At 36.8% G+C, this 24,520-nt stretch overlaps 1 protein-coding gene across 8 annotated transcripts in view; it reads right to left on the reverse strand.

Moving 5' to 3' along the window:
- The window catches only part of LOC113097373 (dual specificity mitogen-activated protein kinase kinase 5-like), a 56,325-nt gene extending 32,247 nt beyond the window's left edge, over positions 1-24,078 (reverse strand). For 3 of the 8 annotated variants that reach the window (XR_003288828.1, XR_003288832.1, XR_003288833.1), the window contains exons 1-7: positions 18,869-19,753; positions 17,773-17,829; positions 16,525-16,573; positions 6,983-7,051; positions 5,729-5,803; positions 5,203-5,251; positions 4,420-4,493 (exon numbers count right to left, since the gene is read on the reverse strand). Coding sequence is in view for 1 of the 8 variants with exons in the window: in XM_026262619.1 (XP_026118404.1) it covers positions 4,420-4,493; positions 5,203-5,251; positions 5,729-5,731 (126 nt within the window). In the remaining 7 variants the exon portion in view is untranslated. Of the gene's footprint in view, positions 1-4,419; positions 4,494-5,202; positions 5,252-5,728; positions 5,804-6,982; positions 7,052-16,524; positions 16,574-17,772; positions 17,830-18,868; positions 19,754-23,651 lie in introns of those variants that run through there. The other 5 variants (XR_003288831.1, XR_003288830.1, XR_003288829.1 and 2 more) reach the window with 5 other exon arrangements.
- Between the last annotated feature and the right edge of the window lie 442 nt (positions 24,079-24,520).

Consider the following 24,520-nt stretch of genomic DNA (forward strand, 5'->3'; position numbering starts at 1 on the left):
TGAGTTCAGTTCATTGGTTAAGAAACCTGCCAACAGAAGAACATGGAGATAACTCAACCGAATTGCATAAACATTCCAGCAGCCGAATAGAGCACATCCCTTACAACATGGTAAGGTCAATAATAAATCATAATCAGATCAATATACTGTTCATCAACTCATGATAATGTCAATCCATATGACCCTTGATATATTTCCCTACCTTAACATCCTAATGATAATATCTAACAGTATTGATAAATACAATCAAGGGATTGACTCAAGGTATACAATAACAATTCATCACAGCCAATGAGAAGTGCTGACAATTACAAAATGGGAATCAATAAAGCCAATGAGAACTACCAGCAAAGCATTTTCAGTACATGAGTCAAACCACCATATTAAAATCTAATCCACTTGTACGTACAATTCTTGTTGCTGATTTCTTCTTAAAAAACATCCATCACAAAAAAAAAAAAAAATCACTTTAGTTGTACACCTCTCTTCTCTTTTTCAGAAACACACACAAACACACACCTCTGGAACAGAGAACACAGCACTCTAATTACTGGACGTTCTGCTGGCTGAGTGATTGATAGCGTTTTGCCACACTGACTCCAAATCTTTCACTTCTCTCTCTCACACACATATACTCACTCACTAATTCTCTTTAATGTTTCACTACAGACACATTTTTTCCTTAGTATTATTCCCCGTTCATTAATCCCAATTTTTATATAGAAACCACATACAGGCACACAAAAAATACATTTCTTACTTTATGCTCATATGGTAATTCGAAGGGAGAGGGCCCAAAAGGATAGCAGAGCAGTATGTGTGTGTGTGTGTGTGTAGCAGTCAGTGGGAGATCTTGAGTGTGATCCATGCATAGCTGTAGGCCAACATCTGTTTGGACAGGCTGCCTGCAGACACTATCAACAGCACTCAGCAGAAACACTGACACCAGTCCACCCGAACTACAAATGCTGGGCTATGTGTACGTGTGGGTGTTTAGAAGACATTATTATATGGCTGTTTTACCTCCATGAAAGAGATTCCTACACTCCACATGTCTGAGTGAATACCATACTGTTCCCCTGGTATTCGCTCTGGCTAAAGACATAAAGACATACAAACATACATGAAGGATCATTACAATACAGTGTAGAATTCTGCATATGAATTCTGCTTAAAGTAAGACGGTGGCATTGAAGGCCACATACACAGTCATACCTTTTTTGCAGTGATTCCTGTGAGGCCTATTTAACAAGATCTGTTGTCTAAATGTGTGTGTGTGGGAATGTACCAATTCAACTTCAGAACGCATTTGATTTTTCCATAAAAATAAGCTATTTGATTGTTTTGTCTTGATTACAGGCACATACTCGACTGACAACCTTTACAACCGAATATGTATGATTTATTCATTCTCTATTCAGGGAAAATAATAATAAAGCATCTGAACAGAAAGACTATCACAGGTATGAATGCAGCTCACAGCCATTTATGGATTGGTTCCAATGTATGTTTTAGCAATGGAGTTCCCCAACTGTGGAAGAAAGCAGGAGAAAAACTGGTAACATTTTCTATGAAGCCCATATATATTATACATTATAAGGGTATTCATGATGTCTTCTAAAAAAAAAAAAAAAAAAAAACGTATAATATGTTGTATCATCTCATGATTAATCATAACAACAGTTTTAATGCATTTTAATATTTACTTATTTGTAGTTGTAACTTTTAAGTATATGATGATTTATAACACACAATGAACCCAATTATATTTACCATAGTTATAATAATGTATTACAATTCTCATATCTTGCCATTGTTGACTTGTTACTTTACTTAAAGCAGACAAATACCACTTATAAATAACAACAAGAACAACAATAATAAATAAAAACAATATTTTTTCTTAAATAGCCATAAGATCAGACATTTGATCAGATGAATGTGTTATATAGCACATTTGATTTTTACCATATTTAATGTAATATCAGTGAGACAGTAAGAAACTGTGAAAATCTTAAATAATGTCAAGACACAAAACGTATAATCCATTGGAAGTGGATTTAAAATGGTGTACATTGTGTGTTACAGATAATCATACGTTATAAGTACTAATACGTATGTTTTAAAAATAAGGTATTATAATTCTAATTATTAATTATGAGACAAAACAACATGGGGGTTATATAATGCTGCTAAAGAGAACATTATTTGGTGTATTTGATGTAATGAAATGTGTTTATGCAGTTTAAGGTTAAAAAAACACATAATTTTCCATATACTGTACATTATTGTTCTGAAACGCATCGATTTTTACATGGGCAGCTTGAGAACGGCATGACCGGTGGATTCTTCGAAGGATCGTTCGTTTAGCTTGCAGCTGCTGGAGGCCGATTTGTCAACGTGATCCTCATTGACCAGCACAGATCAGCTCCAGGCATGCCGAAGCGGATATCATCCTCTTTTGGAAGGCCAAACAAAGTAGTTTCGCTTTCACAGCGTCTGTACGAAATGGAGGCGGCGGCAACAATACTACAACTAGAATAAAAGGTATGCCTTTTTTTTTTTTGCGTGAACATCTGGTGGTGTAATGCAAATCTTCCCACATAGTAAAGTAGAGATGTGGGGGGCGTGTTTAAACGGGCCGTTTTAGGGGGGCATGGACGAGTGTTAACTTTTATAAAGAATATCTCTTTGGATTTGCAAATTTACAGATCTTTTTTATGCACCGAGAGCTTATAACACTCCAAAGAGAAAGGAAAATTTAAATCCCATCATATGACTCCTTTAAGAATACCGTTATAATGCATTATAAATATGGGCTTCATAGAAAGTGTTACAGAGATATTTTTAGGAAATCAAAATTCAATAAGAATCTCAAAAATAATAATCATCTCAGCTGTGTGACTAGAATTATTCTACTTATTCCTACCGCATACCTAACCTTAACAATTCCCTTAATGACTATTAATAAGCAGCAAACTAGGAGTTTATTGAGGAAAAAGCCATGGTTAATAGTTAGTTTATAGTAAGAATTGATCCCCAAACTAAAGTGTAACAATTAACAATTTAAAATTTCGGTACCAAAATATATTATATATAATACCAATAAATCGTTTTATTAATGATTACAAGTAAATAATGGTTTATGACATTATGACAATTGTATCCATCTCCTGACGTGCCTGTCCACAATTTTATCGCACTTATCTTTTGCCACCCATAGATGATTGTTTGCTTCAGTTCCACTACCAAGGACTGAAATGCTCCAGCAAAGCTTGTTTTCATGCCTTAGCTAATCAAAATGACCACAGCTGATCACAGTTGAATGTCAAATGGCTTTGTTTACCATTGAGAAGGTGATTAGCTACACCTGAATTTTTTTTCACTTGGATCATATTATAAGTTGCACTGACTAGATACAGTTCGGAAAAACAAACACTGCAACGAAATGTGATTATTTTAAAGGAGGGTGATTCTTTTCTCTACCCACTGTAGTACTGGATATCTACCATCACACACAACCTCAAAGGTAAAACATTACCCCCTCTGTATGTGCGCAGCCAAGAATAATATGGAGAAGCCATCACATTCGGTCCTCTGATATAATCAGCACAGTTATCTCTGTTTAAACATTGAAATTCAGTACAGACGTGACAGCAGGTGACCTGAGCTCTCTGCAACAAGGTAAAGGACACAATAAGAGGAACTGATATAAATCTACCGGAAAGAGTGTGTTATTGTGGGGTGTTATTGAAATGCCAGCCTGGTTTAATTTTAGTCTGTACTCTCACAGGGGAGAGACGGTGAGAACCGTGCACAATGGCACATGTCAGCAATGACAGAACAAACATAATGAGAGCATTCCCCCGTGGCCTGGTGTGCGTCTGTGTGTAAGTGAATAAGAGATACATAGGTTTACTATAGAGTGTCATGGTGCGGACGGACACAGAGGAGAACACGCAACTCACCCAGGTCTTTGGGGGAAAATGGGTACGAATATTAATTAAAAGAGGGCCATTTGGAGTGATTGGGTTCCATTGTTGGACTCCTGAGTGTATTAGAGATGGAGAGACTGATGCTGACTTTCTCAGTCTGAGATATCGTCTCCAGCCACATGCATGCACACACACGCCGTCACTCACACACACTGAATAACTGTTCAATGTAGTAATTACAAAGAGCTGGAAGTGAGAGAAGACGAGCAATCTAGTGGATTTCTGGGGGGGTTAGGGAGCAAAGGGAAAAAGTCCCTGGAGGAATAAGATAGAAAACAGAACAGAGACAGAAAGACTGATGGGACAATGGCTGATCTGAGCTGACTGTGCTTACAATGAGAAACACTTGTGAGAGTATATCCATTCATGCAGACTAATAAACATGCACAAATATAGTCATCACAGGATCCAAATTCAAACCTACCTGTGTCCTGACTCCAAAGTCACACAGTTTGATCTGACCCTGTGTGTTAACCAACATGTTGGAGGGTTTCACATCTGCACAGAGAAACAATTATATTATTACCATAATATTTGTCAGTATTTAATATTATTGTCACTAAATGAATGTACTTCTACCTTACTGACACCAAATTTATAAACATTGCCCTTTAAGTTGCGGTAGGTAACTTTTGACGCTCTAGCGGTTAATAAACAGAACTGCTTGTGTCTTGCGGAAGAACATCGTAGCCGGAACTACTTCTCTCTGTTTATGTCTATGAAGAATCACAAAGGTACTGGGTTACTCCGCCGCGGTACCCCCAGAAGCAATCTAAAATAGTCCGAATATAAACACTTAATATAGGTGCACCCTAGTGATTCAGGACAAGCCAAAAACACGGTTTGGAAAATGGATTCATGGTGTACTCGCTTATTATATAAATTTTTCTACATTTTGAACACAAACAAAGTTACGGACCGCAGCTCTGATTGGTTGTTTTTTACCGGTAGCGGATGTATTTCTGCAAATGGCAATAGGACCGCTGGGAGGAGCCAGAGGAGCTTGATTTTTTTCACAAATTATCTGTCTCATATTCTACTGTCAGGACATAATGACAGGTTTAACAAATATGTAAAAAATATATTTTTACAAAAGTTACCTACTGCAGCTTTAATTTTACTTTTACATAAATATGTCTAAACAGTCAAGTTCTTACACTGATTTCCAACATCTGGATATTATTTTTTACATAAAAGTGGCTCTCACCTCTATGTAAAATCTTCAGGCTCCAGAGGTACGTTAATCCTTTTACCACCTGTAGATACACACAAACAGCTATACTTACTGAAAACAAACTCAGAAGAGAATTAAATGTGTATGAAAGCTATGTCTGTAAATTGTCTAAAGAGTGGCATATCTTTGATTATTGTGAGAAAGTGTGAGGGAGAGGGTAATGAGGGTCAGAACCAGGAGCAATGACAATTCAGCACTGATAAAATGTTACAAAACACACATAACCCACACTGGTCTGAGCTGTAACAGATTCTTGGACACGTAGAAACCTCCAAGCTTTCCAAAATGTTCTAATACACTTACACAATAACAGTTTCATGACTTGAAACGGACCTACTGCGACAGCAATTCTGCCCAAAACATGCTCTGGGATTCTCCAGTAGACATCCAGAGAGCCACTTACATTCAAAACAAATAATTCAATTAAATTTGACATATTGTGAGTGATGCTTTCCTGTGCAGATGTTGCCTGACAAATGTCAAAACAAATGAGACTTACCATCCATAAACTCAGTGCATATCGATATTCTGTTCTCCACAAAGAAAGCACGGTAGAACTTTATGATGTATCACACTGTAAAAAACACAAATATATTAAAACTGGAAAGATTTTATATGCCCATAACTCAGTTTGCACTTTATCATAAATGTACATTACCACTGAAAAGTTTGGGCTGTGTAAAATTGCTTTATTTTTTTATTCCTTATAAAAGTTGCTCACCAAGATTGTTCTGCTTAATATATATATATATATTTAATCTGTAATAAAAAAAAAATTGGATACTTTGATGAGTAGAAAGTTAAAAAAAAGCATTTACACAGAATTTTACTGTCTTTTTTATCAATTTAATGTGTCCCAGCTGAATAAAGTTATTAATTTCTTTTTAATATTGTTGACTCCAAACTTTTGAACAGCAGAGTAAAGTATGCTCATTTATCAAATAAGCTAGTTAATGCCATTGCAGTGATATGAACACAGCTTTTATGAAAAGGATATATATTTATACATTTTGGCATTCAATTTATTGCCTAAGCGTAAATAAATGAGAGATTATTAAGAAATGTTTGCATGATTCACTGGATGGTTCTCAAAGATGCTTCATTAGGAAATGATTGATTGTTTCAAGTAAAAATATGTGGTAAATTGTTTTATTAACTGTTTGTTTGGCTGGTAGTTATTTATAGTAAGCCATGTAATGCTAATGCCACAGTATTTTATTCAGAATGTGAAATTGGCTGATTTTTCTGTGTAATTGGTTTGTTGTTGCAAAGGGTGATTTGTAATAAATTAAAGTATATCCTGCAGCTGTTGTCACAGGAACAGGTGGACTGAACTACATAGGCATTGATCCCTGAATAATTCATGACACTTCTTTTATACTTATCACAGTCACACACCTCACATACACCTAATCTGAAAGCTGAAACCACACACAGCTCTAAACAAGTTTGGTTTTTACCTGGAAAGTGGCTCCAACTTTTACCAAGAATCAAACTTATTAGTCACAGACACTCTTGACACTAACAAAGTGACACTTGAGTGCCAAAGTGAGGGCAAAATGCTCTAAGTTTAGTTTAGAGGGAGGTAAGAAACTGATATGACTACAGCACTGTTGTTGTATGCAGGTCATACTGGGTGAGCACATATTCAGAATCAGGCCACTGTTTTTATCCGCTGGAAAGATGACTGAAATGCATTCATCATATAGATTCAGCTTACGTAATCAAGCAGACAAAAAAAAGAGGTTCAGACCTTGTAAAGCATCTCAAGCTCTGACATGATCTGCTTCTGCAGCTCCACTGTGATGTCGAGAGCAATAACCTGCAATACATACATAAGACCAGCATTTGTACAAACAGACTCACAATGACCTCTCTCAGCTATCTATCAAACAAACACTTGAAATCTCAAATTAAATATTTTTTCACCCAAACAGAAAATTAGTTATATCAAAATTACATATGCAATGCTAGACACTTCACCCTACTTTTTTACATCAGGTAAATACAACTTGCAAACATAAGCAGCCTTTTGAGTACACATTTGTTTGTGTCAATTCTTCTGTTTCAGCTGGCTTTTGAGCTTGAAAGCGAATGCTTGAGAAACATGCTCAAAGAGTTTCTCTTCAACCAGTACTGACTGGAAATTAAACAGCCTACCACTTAAAGAAAACACATAAAGCAGGCAATTAAACTTCCAAAATGATATTGCCAATGCTATATTTTTATCTAATATCAGAATTTTTTTTTTTTTGTTGCAACCTAGGTTTTTGTTCTCTCTCTTCTCAACTTTTGTAATGAAGCAGCGACTAGCTAAAATGCTTCTTTATTTAAGGTTAGATTATCAGCCCGCCTCCCACTGAAGTAATTGATTACAGGTAAGGCAGTAAGGCAAGGCCACACAGTTAAAGCTCAGCAGAGATCACTTACAGCCTTAGCCAAATAGATAGCCCTGCTCGAGCAGACCCAGGCAGATGGAAAGATGAGCACACACAGCAGAAGATAGGAGAAGAGAGGAGGACAGATAAGAGATGAGACAGAAGAGAAACGAGAGGATAAAAGTAAAACTAAACAGATGTCAGTCAATAATAATGACGGGAAGGGGGAGAGACAGAAAAAATGTGAAAAGAGTGGAAGAAAAGAGAGAACAGAGAACAGCTAAGATAGAAAAAGAAAGATCCGCCCTGAGGGTCACAGGGTCTCAATCATGCTTAACTATGGCAATGTGTGTAGGAGCACTGTATTCGCTCTTTTGTGCTCTTCAGTTAGTAGAGCACTATTAACTTCTCCAGCAGTTATTCACTGCATCTTGCTGCAGTAAAGTCCACCTGTGTCAAATCCACCGAGTTCACCTCTTCTGCTCCATCTATTTAAAGAGCACACTGGTTGTATGGTTTTTTTTACCCATTAGTTGAATGTGAGCGATAATATCATATGTTGGCTCTTTGGGATGTTTTCATGTTTTTTTCTATGTGAGCCAAGTAATTCTGCAAATAAGTAATCTACAAAACATGTGAACATTTTAGTAAGCGTACTAAGGAAAACCAGCATACAGAAATATACACTGTTCTTTCCATTCACCGCTACAATTCTCTTCCCAAGCAAGTGGTAAGCTCTGTCAAAGATAAAAATGTACAATTAATAACAATGCAAATTGTCTTAGCAATACCTTAACTTTTGAAAAGCGTGCAAAAATAAACAAATTCAAAATGTATATGTCCACTGCTCTTCAAAAGCTCGGGTTCAGTGAGGTTTTTGTTCAGCAAGGATGCATTAAATTAATAAAAAAGTGAAAGCAAAGACATTTACAAAGTTACAATAGATTTCCAGTTTAAATAGATGCTGTTCCTTGGAATGTTTTATTCATCAAAAATCCTGAAAAATCCTGGCAAATAAATGTATTCAATATTAATAATAAGAAATATTTATTGAGCGGCTAACCAGCATATTAGAATGATTTCTGAAGGATTATGTGGCACCCAAGTCCAATTTTTTTCTCCAATTTGTGATCATTTTAAACTGCAGCATTGATGAGGATAGGAGACTTCTTTCAAAAACATTACAATATCTTACTGACCCTTAACTGTGTGACATACAGTAATGCATATATATATATATATATGTGTGTGTGTGTGTGTGTGTGTGATATGTGGCATAATTGCCACTTAGTTAAAGCTATATATTTTGCTTTGCATTACATATTTGTATTTGTATTTTTATCTTACACATTTAAACATTTTAAACATTGCTTATCCGGGACACAAGGATGCGCGGTTTTCTTTCAAATCAAAGCATAAATGCACATAGAAACAGCGCATCCTTGTGGCTCGGCTGACACAGAAGAGCGTAGGCAGTTTGAGTGATGTGGAGAGACTGTTGACAAAGGAGTTGTGGAATAAAGTAATTATTTTAGTTTTCTTCGTGTACAAAAAGTATTCATAACATTATGGTTGAACTACTGATGGCAGATGGACTATTCTGATGACGTCTTTCATACTATTCTGAACCTTGACACTGTTATTTACTTGGCAGTCTATAGGACAGACAAAAGCCTTCCAAATATCTTAAATTGTGTTCCAAAGATGAACAAAGCTTTTACAGATTTGGAACAACAAGGGGGTAAGTGATTAATGACAACATTTTAATTTTGGGTAGGAGTATCCCTTTAAGTGTCCAAACACTGTTTGTGGCCATTGTACACACACACACACACACACACACACACACAAACAATGTACAGACACACAAAGTACAGACAGATATTCAATGACTGACGCTTAAGGATGGAAACTATGTTCAAGGTTTTGTTTAAGTCAGAGCTACCTGAGCTGTATATCCATATGACTAAGTAAGACACTCTGCTACTTTTTAAACATTTGTATGTATTTACAGATTATCAGTGGATTAATCGCTAGAAAAGAGAGGCCAGATGAAGGGTGTCCTGTCCTCATCCAAAGTGTCAAATGCAGGTGAGGTCAACCCTGAGTCAGTCACCCGCAAAACCTCAGACATTCTGAGCTGTGGAGCGTTATCTACTCCGTTCCCATTTCACCGTGTGCTCTCCCAGACAGGCCTCCTGTTACAGGTCGAATTAACGGCAAAGCCGCAATTATTTAATTATGATCCTTGCTCATTCCGAGTAGAGGATCCGGTTACTGCAGTAGGTGCTGTAGAGGGGTTGGGTTACAATAAACCACGACACGGTCCATTCCACCAGATAATATACTATAACAACAGACAGCTGCCAAACGAGGGTGGATTCAACAACACAGGCGCACAGTATGTGTTTGTATAAATGAGAAAAGAAATGACAAAACAAGAAAAAGACTGATTTGATTATGATTCTCTGTATGGCAGGAGTATATACGTCTGCAGGAAACAAATTTGTAACAGTGTTGGAGACAGTGCACGTGATTTATGGGAAGTAGATGGCTGATCTGGTAACAGCTCCAGACACCTCGTAACTCCTTTAATTAATGTCGTTCTAAGTGACGCGACGGCTAACGTCCCTCATTTAGGAAGACGAAACTGGATCCCATCTCACCTTAGTGTCCTCTGCGGGTGCACTTTACACTTCAGAAGACTCCGAGCCATATAAGATACAGAGATGCTTGCTTTGCTTATTGATAACAAATTATTTAATTAATATGCACTGAAAAGTACATCACAAAAGGTTCACGTAATTTCTGAAGTCAAGAAAGAAGAGTCAAAGTCAACTGATATCAATATCTGTTAAAGGTGGCACAGCATAGTTGGTAGTGATGGGTATAGCTCCGAGGTGACTATCAGAAGGTTGCTAGTTTCACTTTATGCATGTAGTGAGTCATAAACCATTACCATTGTGCCCTTAAGCAAGACATCTAACCCCATGTCTCTCCATAGGGATTGTCTGTGTAATATGTACACTATAAGTTGCTTTATATAAAAGCATCTGCTAAATGACTACTTAGTAATTCCAACTCAACCAATGATGTTGTCTAAATGGTCGCTTCAGGACATTCTGAACAGTAATGTATCCTAGTAAGCCCATTTGCAAAGTTCAGCTAAAGTCCTTGAACTTTGACCTTGCTGAGTGGTCATGCAGCGAAGACTGACAGACGCGTGGTCAAGACCAGGTGACGTAGTGACGTGTGGTCCTGACCCCCGTAAATGTGTCCCTATTCTGTTTGTTATTTACACTCCAGAGCCCGAGGTAATGAATGCTCTGTCATGTAGTATTCATGGAGCTCTCGAAGACAGCCATCCCATGCATGCCCGTTTGCAGACGAACACACACGCATGCAACCACACAAACAGGTTTCAGTTACAGTGACCAGTGCGGACCAGACAGTTCTCTCCGTCTCTTTCTCTATGCCATCTAACCTGAGATGACCAGATGATCACCTCACCTGAAAGAAAGCCACAAAGAGAAGAGACAAAGCCTACAGCAGTGGTTCTCACCCAGTGGGTCATGACCCAAAAATGGGTTGCAAAGTAGTTCTAATTGGATCACAAATAGTGGGGAGGGGGGTGCAAAAGGTAAAGGTTTATAAATAATAAATAAAAAAAAATTTAGAAAGAAATTTAGAAAGTGACATTGGTCTACATCGATTGTTATTTATATTCTTGTATCTATACATATATTTGTTACATTTTTTAGTGTATTTACTTTTAATCTTTTCTCTGATATGCGAGCAAGAAACATGCTTATAAGCAGCAACACAACATCAAGGGGTGCAGGTTAGGTGAAAGCCTTAGAGAGAGAAAAAATATTTATTTATTCCTAAGAAAAGCAATTTAAGCAAATATCCTTGGCGCCATCCTGTATGCAGTCTGACGGTCACAAAGGTGTGTTTTTTGCATGAAGGAGAGTGCATGTAAATGATCAAGGACAGCTGTGGAGATGAATGGGAGACTGGCCTAAATTTCACTACGATCAACTTCAGAGATTATATTACATTACATTTCACCTGCCGCTGACTGTACTGCACTGCACTGAGCAAGAAACACAATAACAGTGTACGCTACCCTTCTTTAAAGATCATGAATATGCAGTCAACAAAACATTAACAAAAAAGTTAAAAACAAACATTCCTTGTATTACAGTTTTCCATTGGTTTTTGGTGCTTGTTCCAAACAGAGCGCCTAGGTTCAAAACTGTATTTCTTTATCCAACACTTTAAAGAGAGAAAGCACAGGTAAAAGGGTTTGAATAAAGAGATGAATGTAAAATTCAGCAGTTTCTTTTGTTTGAGGGGGAAAATAATTCTAGGCAAACACATTTAGTGCTGAGCTTGCCAGACTGCATTCTTGTCTGGGTTGCAGTATTGGCTTTTTTTAAAATGGTTGACCAATTTCCAACAATCCAGAGTTGCTCCTCCAGTAAGAGAAGCAAAGGATGAGCCTCTGTGCTATCCACAAAAGCACACAGAGGCTTGCCAAAAGTCACTTGGCTCAAGAAATGAACTAAATGATTTGTGTGTGCAAGACGATGACCTTGCCCTGTCCTGCAACTGTATAGGCCATGGTATATACTAAAGCTTTGGCACAGAAAGGAGCTTTAAAAGGATCAAAAAGATTCACTTCAACTTCACAAGCACTAAATCAGCATCAACCTTAATTTACATGTCTCAAGATCATAATATTAGGGGATGTCTGAAAACATGAGCACAAGTGAGACCAATGTAAAACTAGACAAACTTTAAGTTGGTGTGAAAAAGCCTAGCCAGAAAGTTTTGAGTAGTTTTAAATACTTGCAGTCTGAAAGTTTTCCGTTTGAAGTAGTTTGAAAATTAAAATAGTTTTAAAGATTACTGATGAATGTTTTCAAGGCAATACATATCAGAAAAACAGATGTAGTATAAAAAATCTTGCTATGGTACCTGCGGTGGTTGCTAGGCTCTTCATAGCATGTTGCTAACATATTTTTAGCATGTTTCTAGCATTTTGCTAGCATGGTTGTCATGTTACCAGCATGTTGTTAACATGGTTAGCATGTAGCTAGCATTATTATGAAGTTACTAGCATTTTGTAAGCATGATTCTATTCTAGCGTGATTAGCAAGTTACTAGCATGAGGTTAACACAATGAACAAGTTAATAGCATGATGTTAGCATGTTGTTACCATGATAAGCAAGTTACTAGCATGACGCTAGCATGTTTCTAGCATCTTTAACAAATTGCTTGCATATTTTTTTAGCATGTTACCAGCATGGTGTTAGCCTTTTTAACAAGTTACTAGCATGTTTCTAGCATTATTCACATGTTACTAGCATTAGTAGCAAGTTACTAGTATGTTATCATCATGTTTCTATGCTAATCTAATCTACCTAAAACCAGTTGATTCGTTAAAAAAAAAAAAAAAAACTCTACAAAACAGCTAAGACCAGCCGGGGCTGCTAAAAACAGTGTCCAAAACCACTTTAAAAACTAGCTTGGGAGACCAGCCAAAGCAGCCAATCAGCTTATGTTGGTTTTAGCTGTATTTTCAGTAGGGAGTTGTTAAGCTTTTCTATAGAAATAGACAGCTTAAGCAATAAGTCTTCTTGTATAAAAGTCTTCACCCCCTCAATGAAAGCCTTTGGGATTTTAGGTGGCTTTGATAGTCTGGTTTACGATAATTGTAAGTCAGATCAGTTAGAAAAGACATAGCAACCCAAGTCAGATTTGAGTTTTGTGGTTCTAGCTTGAAAAGTCTTGGAGGAGATACATTTAAAAATTTGGTCTCAGAAGAAGTTTAAATAGAATTTACGTAAGTTGGCTTTTTTAAGCAAACTTAATTAATCAGAACATGAGTGTAGACAACAAAACACTTGTTCCCTTTTCAGCTACATTTTCATGATTCAATTTGCCAGCTCTAGTTAAATCCTATAGATTGCACTAAGGGTAAAGAAGGCCTTTGAAGAGGTGGAACACAATCAGTCTAATTAAATTTCAAGGTAAAAACCACGAAAGCAACCCTCACTTGTAAACTGTTCCGCCATTTCCATGGCCAAGCTGCTCCTGATACTGGAGGTCATGTTAATTTATCTAAACTAACAGAGAAAAAAAGAAAGAAAGAAAAAGACTGCAGTTATCCAAGGAGAACAGAATCTATATAATCAAGGGGGGATGTTTGTATGAATGTATTCACAGACATGTCTCAATGAAAACTATTTTTTTACTCAGTGATTGTGTAAAATAGTCAAATAAACTGAAGTGAGCTAATGAATTAAGAGAACGAAACTAAGGAAAACAAAGCGAGGCAGAGACAAAAGACGCGCCACATTTTTAACAGCAACACAAAATGAGAGAAAAAACCCGACTGAGGTCGAAATTCCCGTGTATGGTCAATTATGGACAAAAAAGGATAAATGACTAATGACTGTTTGTCTATGCTGTCTTATTCGACTTTGATAAAAGCTGCCAAAATGGTAACACAATACACCCCATTCTGACATCAAGAGGCCAGAGGGACTGGTACATTTTCACATTAAGTCAGTTTTATGCACATCTGAATGCCCTCCATCTTTATTTCAACCTCTTGATTTGAATATAAAAATAAAATGCATGTTGTAGGATCTTAACCCTTAGACCTTCAAGTAAGACTAAATGTCAGTAGGCATTTCAACAAAGATAAAAGAGTAGCAAAACTCTAGAGCTTGTTGATTTGAATGTGAGAACTTGCAGATTAATGGAAACAAATGACATTCACATAAACAAAATAACAGACACAAAAGTGCACGGCATATTTACTTATATTTCGCTGTACAACAAATCAGCACTTACAACCTCTCTGATCTGGCAGTGCAAATTCAAATCTTAGTGCTTTGACTTTTGCTACTCCTTTCATGATATTCCTGTACCAAAACTCACTTGTGCACATTAACATGTAGATGTGAGAGAGAAGAACCAGGGATGGGGATGGAATGAAGTGGCCAGCACATTTAATCATAGAAAGGTTTTCATATTGGAAGACATAATAGTTTGATGTGTGTCGAACTGATTTGTATCCAGGTCCACAGTGCATCACCAGACAACAAATGTTTTTTCATGTTCTTGCAAAGTCTTTTACCTCAAGTCTACCTTTATATTTTATTTACACAAGAAACTGAGCACAACACAGAAATATGAAAGGGAAAACTGGCTGCCGCTGTTGCATGACGTCATCACACAAAGAAACCATCCAACTTTATTGGTCAGACATCGACCAATAAAATGTCTTCATTCCCATTTCAGCCCCATCCCCGGTTCAGCTCTCTCACATCTACACGTACAAGTGCACAAGTGAGTTTTGCAACAGGAATAGAGAAACAACATTTGAAATTTTACTGCCTGATCAGAGAGGTTCTAAGTGCTGACTTCTTGTTGTAGAGCGAAACTGAATTAAACTGTAACTGTAAATATGTCGTACTCTTTTGTGTCTGTCATTTTGTTGTGAATGTCACATTCGTAACTATTAATCTGTTTGTGAATGTCACAATTGTAGCTATTAATCTGCTAAAACTTCCGATTCAAAACAAGGATGTTTTGATTATTGCCTGAGCTTGCAAATCGTAAGATTCAGCTTTGCACATCAGAGCCATGAGTGTAAATTTAAACTTAAATACAAATACAACTTCAAAATAAACACGAATATTAATATGACAAGTTCTCACATTCGAATCAACATGCACTCAAGTTTTGCTACTAATTTACCTTCATAAATTGCAACAAACCTCTCAAAATGGTTTAACCACTAAGGATTTTCATAGCTTAAGGGGTCTGTAACAACAAGAAGCAGATTCCATAGGGCATAAAACAGAAAACCATTGTGAAGATCACTCTGGTAATTTTCTGACCAGACCTGTAAATGCAGTTGATCATTTCAACCGCGGAGGACTATTTTCAGATCCAGCTTTGAACTGATACATTCAGGTAACAAATTAAACAAATTAAACTCCCACGTAAACGGAGTTCAGAACAACATGTTTTCTTTTGAATCAGAACTTTTTGAATCATATTAAAGCCATGAGATATTTTTTTGACAATAAACATTTATATAAAGAAATTATAAAAATGTTATAATAATAATAATAATAATAGCAAAAATGTTATTATTTTTAATAGCAGCAGCATTTTTTCGTTAATATGTTATCATCATTATTTTTTTTATTATTATTATTATTATTATTATTATATTTCATTAAAATTAAATCTACCAAGTAAAATAGTATTATTTCCATATATCAAAAAGTATATGCTATATATATGTTTTGTGATGGCTAATGTGTCTAGCTAGGTGTCAGTATTTGTGTGTTGTTGTTGTAGGGGAATGTGAACCGGACCTGATGTGAAGCCAATGCTTCATTAGACTAAGACATTAGATTAGGCTGAAGTGTGTGTGTGTGTGTGTGTGTGTCATTCACAAACAGGCTAGTGCTCCATTAACTGTACGTTACAGGTGTCACAGGGGATGTGACTGTATTAATTGTCTATCTGACACACTTTGGTTGACAGACTGGTATACTGGGGGCCTGTGGAGGGGGGAGGAAAAGTGACAGGGAAAGCAGGAAGGGGTGGGCAGAAGGACACACAGATACAGCTCTGATCACTCAAGATAAAGATCTCAACCATGCCACAGAGAAAGGGTCAGTGAACAGCCCGTCAGGAGCAATCAATAGATGCCTTTGCACATTCACAAACAGGCTATGGTGACAAATGAAATGGGATAAGTGATGGCAAGCACTAACAAGATAATCAGATTCAGTTGAAGTGGGAATACTGTGCAGTATGTGTGTGTATCAAAATGAATGCTGAAGTAAAAGTGTGTGTGATGTGAAGGGAGGGCTACTATACCTGTCCATTTGTCAAAATCTTCTTAAGCTCAGCTGAAGATTTCTTTAAACTGCATATAACCAAAAAGACAAAGTATAACATTTTATACAAGATGCCTCAAAAATCTGTCATGAATCATGATGAGTAAATTGTTCAGACAGAGCAGTTACTTCACATTAGAAATGTAAGACGAGACTTATTTGTCTAGTATGATCTGCTGCACTTCACTTCTTTACATCACTGCTGAATACACATGCTGGCCTTCAGCTTTCTTCTGTGCAGGGTTTTCATTCTCTAATAACGAAATCCAGTTAGCATTGAAAACAATGTTTCTGCTCTATATTCAGGATATGAAGACTGCAAACTCCTGATAGCATTTCTCTTTCTCTTGTAAAGAGAAAGACATTATTGATATCCTTATAAAGAAATTAATCAAGATCACCTTTAACTCCGCTTAAAACAATGTTTAAAAGCTAATAATAATAATGATATATATATATATATATATATATATATATATATATATATATATATATATATATATATATATATATACACACACACACACACACACACACACACACACACACACACATATATTCCTTTAATTACTTCTTAAAGCTTTTCTACTTATATCATGACTTATTTCCAAAGCACAAAGTCACCATAATGGGATAAAATAATCCATAAAGAAACAGGAATTACATTGCAATTAACACACAATAAGTTCTAAAGTTCTGTAAAAAAAGGGTCAATAATATTTTAGATTAAAAATACAGCAAAAACAGTAATAATGTTAAATATAAGTACAAAATAATAAAATAATAATAATACAAATAAAAATATTTTAATATAAATTATATGTATTTCTGTGATGTCAAAGCTTAATTTTCATCAGCCATTACTCCAGTCTTCAGTCACATGATCCATCAGAAAACATTCTAATATTCTGATTTGATGCTCAAGAAACATTCATTTTTATTATAAAAGTTAAAAACATTTCTGCTAATATGAGATTCACTGCTTGGTAATATAGTTCAGAACTCGAAGTTGTTTACCAAGCAATGTAGAAAATCTTGAGGCATTACTCTAGAAGTGTATTTGAGTGTGTTTAATAGAGTCAAACACAGCTGATCCAAACAGAATTTTAGAAAAAATATCATTAATGCAGTTCCTTTACTCTAAATATAGCTGCGGTTCTAAACAAAGTTAATCTTGGTAATAAGATTTTTCTCTCAATGAGGGCAGGCATGATCTGGGATCACTCACCTATCATTGGACCGCAGAGGAGCCCCTGTCACTGGAGGATTCGGGCCGCGTGTTCACCTGCGGGCAAACAAAGACAATCAGAGCCCTGTGCTAATTAACCTGTGATTCAACAGCAAACTGCCTGGTTTGGCCGCAAGGTTAATTGGCTTTTGTGGGGGAGACAGAGAAAAATAAAGAGAGAGGCTTGAGGAAAGGGGTCACTTCATCTATTAGACAAAATTAAATATAACTCTGTGAACAACCTTGGGTACATGAAAAAAAGAAGAAGAATGAAATCAACATCACGTCCTTTATTTGTCATTAAAGAGGATTCAAGAAGCTGCTTATGGTCAGAGCCAGGCTAACAGATCACAGCGGGAGAATGAAGGAAGAAGCTGAAAAAGAGTCTCGATTAATTGAGGTCTAAGGTCGTATAGTGTAGTGCAATAAAGCAGTGATTCTCTTCTTAATTAGTGTCTATGAAGACCTCATTTAGATCGGTTTATCAGGGTTTTTTAATCCTCTTCAAGCCAATTAATCCAGAATTAAACAAAAACAAGAACAAAACAAGAATAAGATGGTCCGTATCATACTATTTAGGTAAGCAAAAAAATGTCATATTAATAAATGTTTCTTGATCACTACAGCAGAATAATCTTAGAATAATTTAGGATCATGTGACACTGAAGACTGGCGTAATGGCTGCTGAAAATGTATCTTTGCCATCACAGGAATAAATTACATTTGGATCTATATTAAAATACATTTTAAATTGCAATAATAGTTCATAATATTGCCGTTTTAACTTTTGACTGTATTTATGATCAAATAAATGCTGTTGTGAGCATGAGAGACTTCCAAAATGATAGAAAAAATTCCACCGACCCCAAACTTTTGAATCATCACACAAACTTTTAATATTTTATAAAGTAACATCGAAAAAAGAACCAAAAATTATTATTTTAGCAGATTAAAACAAATACAAATGAAAAGCATTAATGGGGGTAGAAAATGAGGGACAGACAGAGAAAGAGTCTTGACTTCAATTGACATTTCAATAAGTGTTACACAGCATAACCAATCCATGCCCAACTGAAACAATCAATGAGGCACATACCTCCAGGCCGTGTATGTTGTGGATCCCTGGGGTCTTACTGGCTGAAAGAAAATTGACTAGATTGTAGATCACGTGATGCCAGAGAAAAAGAATATGAGCAGAACGTATTAGATGTTTAAAATGACAGAATGTGTCTATCTAAAACAGACATGCGGAGATGCAGCTTAGGGTGCTTTTAACTCTCATAAAGAATTTTGTACGTGTGTAAATGCATGCATTCAGAAAGAAATGGCTTCACGAAACCAAACTGGTATTTATTTGTCTCTCCGAAGCCATTGAGGATGACATAAAGTGGAAATTTAACTAATGGAAAATGCTCACACACACACACGAGCAGGCTATTGCTGAGTATGGGGTTTTGAACGGTGATCTAGGGTCTAGGTGGCCCTCGGGCACGTTTACTGTTGTGGTATTGAACTGTAATTTGGACCAGCACACTAACACTCCATACACACCTCGTGGCAATATCTGTAAAGGCACAGGTAACAGTCCATTGATGCGTTGCTCCATTACTGTGTTGCAATACAGCAGAGAATAAAGTGCAACAAAACTCTTAAAAAGCAGCCCAATTCATTTTTACAGTATATCACACACAGAATCAATATTAGGCTCGATGAAGGTCTTTCAGAAAAAAGTCCCATGGATTAAAAGCAATGCATTCTCTTTCTCACCGAGTCACTTGCATGTTGGGAGGAAAAGAAAAGAGGCGAAACGAATCTTTTTGAAACACCAGTCACCCTCTTTATCAATTCATCCGTTGTAATGGCTGCCAAGCGCAGACCAATCATTGAGTTTTCTCATTTCAGCCTGACGGAAAAGCAATCTGCCAGCAACGGCTGCCTATTAATTAATTACTCTGCATAATAGGCTGAAATGGAGACTGGCATTTATAAACCTATGATATTATTAATGTCATGGCAAGCTTTTTGTTGTATTTTTTTTTAGCTTTAATTATTCAAAATAATAATTTCTTTAATTATACCATTAAAAAATGTTTTTAAATACTTGTTTTGTAATCATCACCCTGTACATTTACTTGTACATTCAATGTTCAAAGCTTCACGTGATATTATATGTGTGTGTGTATACATACTCGCATATGTATGAAAAACTAAATAATATTTTACATCATTTGTTATTTTCTATATTATTTATGATGTATTTCTATTTACATTATATATATTTATAAATAATCAATATCAAAAACTGATCTTGTATTTTTAATACAGAAACTGGTTTCATACATGTATTTAATATGTGATATTTTATTTGATATATATTTAGGTAATTGCAATTACCTAACAATTTCATATATTTTATTTATTATTTTACATTTGTATAAATATTCAATGATTTTTAAAGACATCTAGCACTTTTGCTGATTCTATTTCAAAAGAACTCCGCTCTCTTTCAAACACGTGCACAGATTTTTGTCTCCTGCCAAAGGAAAAATTATATTTGATGTTTCGGTTAACAGAACCATCTGGTCGCCCGTTCTCTTCTCTCGGTCCAGCCCGAGACCTTTGTGCCCAAACACAGAGCCCCCATCACACACAATAAAGCCATTAAAAACCACAGATCCAGATGGACAAGAGAGGAGGGGAGAGTGTCAGCGTTTGAAAGAAAGACAGCGATAGAGAGAAAGAGGGACAAAGGCAGAACAAGACAAAGGTCAAAAGCAAGCCTAACTGAGGGGCCGGTGGTACAGTCCCGTCCCGTCCCTCCGCTGCGTGCGAATGCATGATGAACACGCCGGAGCGTGCGCGAGGACATGCAGAGGAAGCAGTGTTAGAGCAGCTGTTATTAAATACCCTATTTATCACTGTCACCTCTCTGCACTGCCTGCAGGCGCTGAAACCATGTAGCTCTACCAAAACACACACCTTTCATTTTCCACTCGGTTGCTTTATCGATTAGGGCTGCAATTACCTAACTAATCTGTAACGGTGTATTAAAAGAAACCTCCCTTTGTTGGACAATAACTAAAGGCAGTTTGATCACAAGACGGCAGCTTGAGAGCTGGAGGGAACAGAGTCGTCGGACCTCCGCTCTGTTGGACCCCGATCATTAACACACCCTGAGTAAAGCGCTCCGTAATTAGCCGGCCCAGCCTGGGAGATCAGTGCCTGTGAGTGTGTGTGTGTGTGGGTGTGTTAGCGATGCTACATCTGACATGGGTCAGTCTTTAACTTTGAACTAACATCCTGGAAAGGCTGATGGTAACAAGCAGCTCACTGGGACCCCAGAAGAGCGATAGAGAGGTCTCGGAGACCACAAGACTGATGAGAACTGCTGGAGTTAAATAAATAAATAACGTGCAGCGAAGACAGTTTGAAGGTCGGATTCCACCAGAGAGCTTGGCGAATTAGCTTACGCACCTGTAAAGCAAGAAGTCATCTCTTTATTCCTATTAAGTCTACATAACAGTAGATCCTTTCAGATGGAATTAATTGAAGCAAATTTATAAAGGTCCCCAAAGAGACCCCAAGCGCCACCAAGGCAAAGGGCGCACGCTTGAAATATGACCACAATGATCGGTTAAATGTAAGCGCAAGCTTCTGAACATGTAACACGCATATTAAATTCCCCCTTTCTCAGCAGCTTGTGCTCTCCCCAGAGGAGCAAACGGCATCATGGGAGGAAAAACTCATTTTCAGAAAAAGTTGACTCGGTTGTGCTGTTAACCAAAATGCGATGGGAAGGCAATCTACAACGTGCGGTAATATTAACTGTCAGGGAAGTATGGCCTCAAAGAATTCTTTGCTGATGTTTGAAGACATGTTCCTTAAGACAAGCATTACTGCAGATTGTTGCGATAACAAATGAGAACACACACATTCCCGCAAATATCTCCAATGTCAGAACGTGTGTCTCAAAACCAGCCACACGGCGACCGCAGAATTAATCAAGACGGGAGAAAAAGTTGAATTACACTCAGGCAGTGCAGGACACCCGCGAGACATCATTGTCAGTGTGTCACCTTCTGGCCTAATCTGGCTAATGACTGCAATGGCCTTGAGAGGTGCAACTTTGATAAAGCATCTAAAAATAAATAAATATAAAACCTAAGCGATTTCATTTTCCTGCAGAAGCAGTCGTTTTGGAGCCCATGGCTACTCGAGAGTCATTGAGAGCTGATGGGGGGTAAAAGACAACACCAGCTGAAAGTGGATTTTGAAAAATTCCTCTACCCAGGAGGGCTGTGCTTCTAATGAGGCGAAACTTTAAGTATTGAATAATAAATAATAAAAGTTGATAGTTCATTTAACTTCCACTGTACTTCACAGGGGGAGAAACTATAACGAGTCATTACGCTTGGTGTCCACAATGTGTGAGCAGTAAGTATGGAGAGCACTTTTACGGCGGTCTCAAAAGAAAAACTTTGAAAACAACAAACAGAAATCTGAGAAAGATAATGCAGAGAGGAAACAAGAGTAGGCATTATTCCTGGACTTGAAAACAAAGAGTGTTTAAATAGGCGATCAGGCAAATGTTTACGAAAGCTTTTTATTAAATGTATGAGAAACAAATTTTTTGTGCCTGCTCACAAAGTCAACACAAAAATAATGACTAATAACAGATAAACAGGATTTTAATATTACAATTATCCCTCTGCTAATCTTGCTTAACACCTGTAACCGAGCCAGAGATGCATCAAGAGGTGCAGCCAGGAAACAGATGAAGAAATTGAAGAGAAAAGAGAAAATGTGTAGCTACTTGTCATCCTTGCCAATCAGCAAAGTAATGAAAACACTTTCCCCAAGGGTGAATAGATCTGGAATGATAGATTTGTAATGGCTTTTCCCTTCCAACAAAAACACTTTCAGCATACAAAAGTCTAGTACAACAAACTGTAACCGAGTGCAACAGTGACAACCCACGTATAAGCAGCCTTGGCTCCAGAAGTATTTTTCTTTGTCCGTCTTCTCCATCGACATTTCATTACTGCATTTTTATTGAAGAGTATCATGATGAACCAACCAGATTCGAGATGAGGTATCGTAATATATCAGATTTGACAATCGTGCTAATAATTGCTGACAGAGCACCTTAACCCTGGTAACCACCCATCATAAACAGAAAAAGAGAAAGACGCAGTTATTTTTGTATGCTTTCTTTTTGTACAACTCTCTCTCCATCTCCGTAGAATTATATTATGGGTGTGATTTATTGTAGAAAACAAACTTAAACATAAATTTGACTGATAGTCTTTGCCTAAAATTTCTATAGATATCCAAATTAATTATTTTGGTCATAATAACTTTGCAGTGAAAATCTGATATTGTGAGTAAGTTATAAGTCATTACAGTACATGCTTCATGCAATCCTCTCTTGTAGGAAGTGTTGTGTGACTTCTCTGATTGGTGGAGCTTTGTTTATAATTAGAGGCAATGTAGTTCTTTGCAGGCAATCTGCCTATAAATATTTAAGAAATTATGCTGAAACCATACTGTTTAACAGCAAAAAAAAAAAAGGACTCAGCTTTGTTTATACCTCAGGGATACTCACATACGACAGCATGGCTTTGAGCTAACTTCTCTTGAAAACAGTAAAACTATTTAAATACAGCGTCAATGCTCACATTCAAAAGCGGTGACTGTGGCATGACAATTCTCTGATCACGGCCTGCCAAACAAGAGAATCATCACACAGTTGACTGACAGCTGTCAATCAGCACTCCTCTGAAAACCTCTCATCAGGGAACGACATTCTCCATGAAAGCTCTGTTTCTCTAGAATGCACATGAAAGCACACTGTGACTAAAGTTAGATGAGCCACTCACGAGCAGATCGTTAAAGTTGAGATGTGATGGAGAGTCCACGGATGAGTCCATGTCTCCCAGCGGGGTCTTTATCCGACTCACGATTCCCTCGGATGTCATGCTGCACTGCTTATTTAAAGCAAGTAAAAGTGTAACAGAAGCACGTCGAGAAACATAATCTCGGCTTTCAGTGCAGATTCGCAGACACAAGGCAGCTGTATAGCAGGATATAGACGGCTAGTTGCTTAGCTAGCAAACAAGTGAAGAAGAAAACATGCGAGTATTTCCCACACAAACTGCTCCGTCTAATAACCGAGCGACATGTCATTCCAGACGTAATACCTACTGCAAATCCGGTATTTAACTATGGTTTTAAACAAAAAAAACAAACTACAAAAAAGTATTATTTTCAGTAGTTAAAAAACTGTCAACAATGAGAGCAAAGCAGAGGAAGTGCTTTAACATTTACCCGGAAGCTGAGCGTCCAGTAGAGACAAATAAAAGCCTCACAGAGTAGTTGACTCGCGAATTCTCTGTGTCAATTATTAGTATGTAATTCTTTTTTTCAAAATGTTGTTATTAAATTAAATATTTTAATTTCGGTCCAGACGTCACTTATAAGCCATTTTTTTTTTAAAAGCAAGTTGCTACATAAGGCTTAGATAAATTATGTTTTTAATTGTTTGCATAATTTTATTAACACACCTTATTTTAGTGATATATCAACCATAAAATGCATTGCACAATATTTCTCTCGCTGTCGATTTTCCAGCTTTCACTTTGAAATAAAGTACATTTTTGCTTTACCGTAATTATTTTACATTTAAATATATTCAAGTAGCCACGTGATATTGGAGGTACAGTAAAATGGTCATTATCACAAAAGAACC

This window comes from Carassius auratus, unplaced genomic scaffold (genome assembly GCF_003368295.1).
Source record: "Carassius auratus strain Wakin unplaced genomic scaffold, ASM336829v1 scaf_tig00216206, whole genome shotgun sequence".
In the NCBI taxonomy this organism is placed as follows: domain Eukaryota; kingdom Metazoa; phylum Chordata; class Actinopteri; order Cypriniformes; family Cyprinidae; genus Carassius; species Carassius auratus.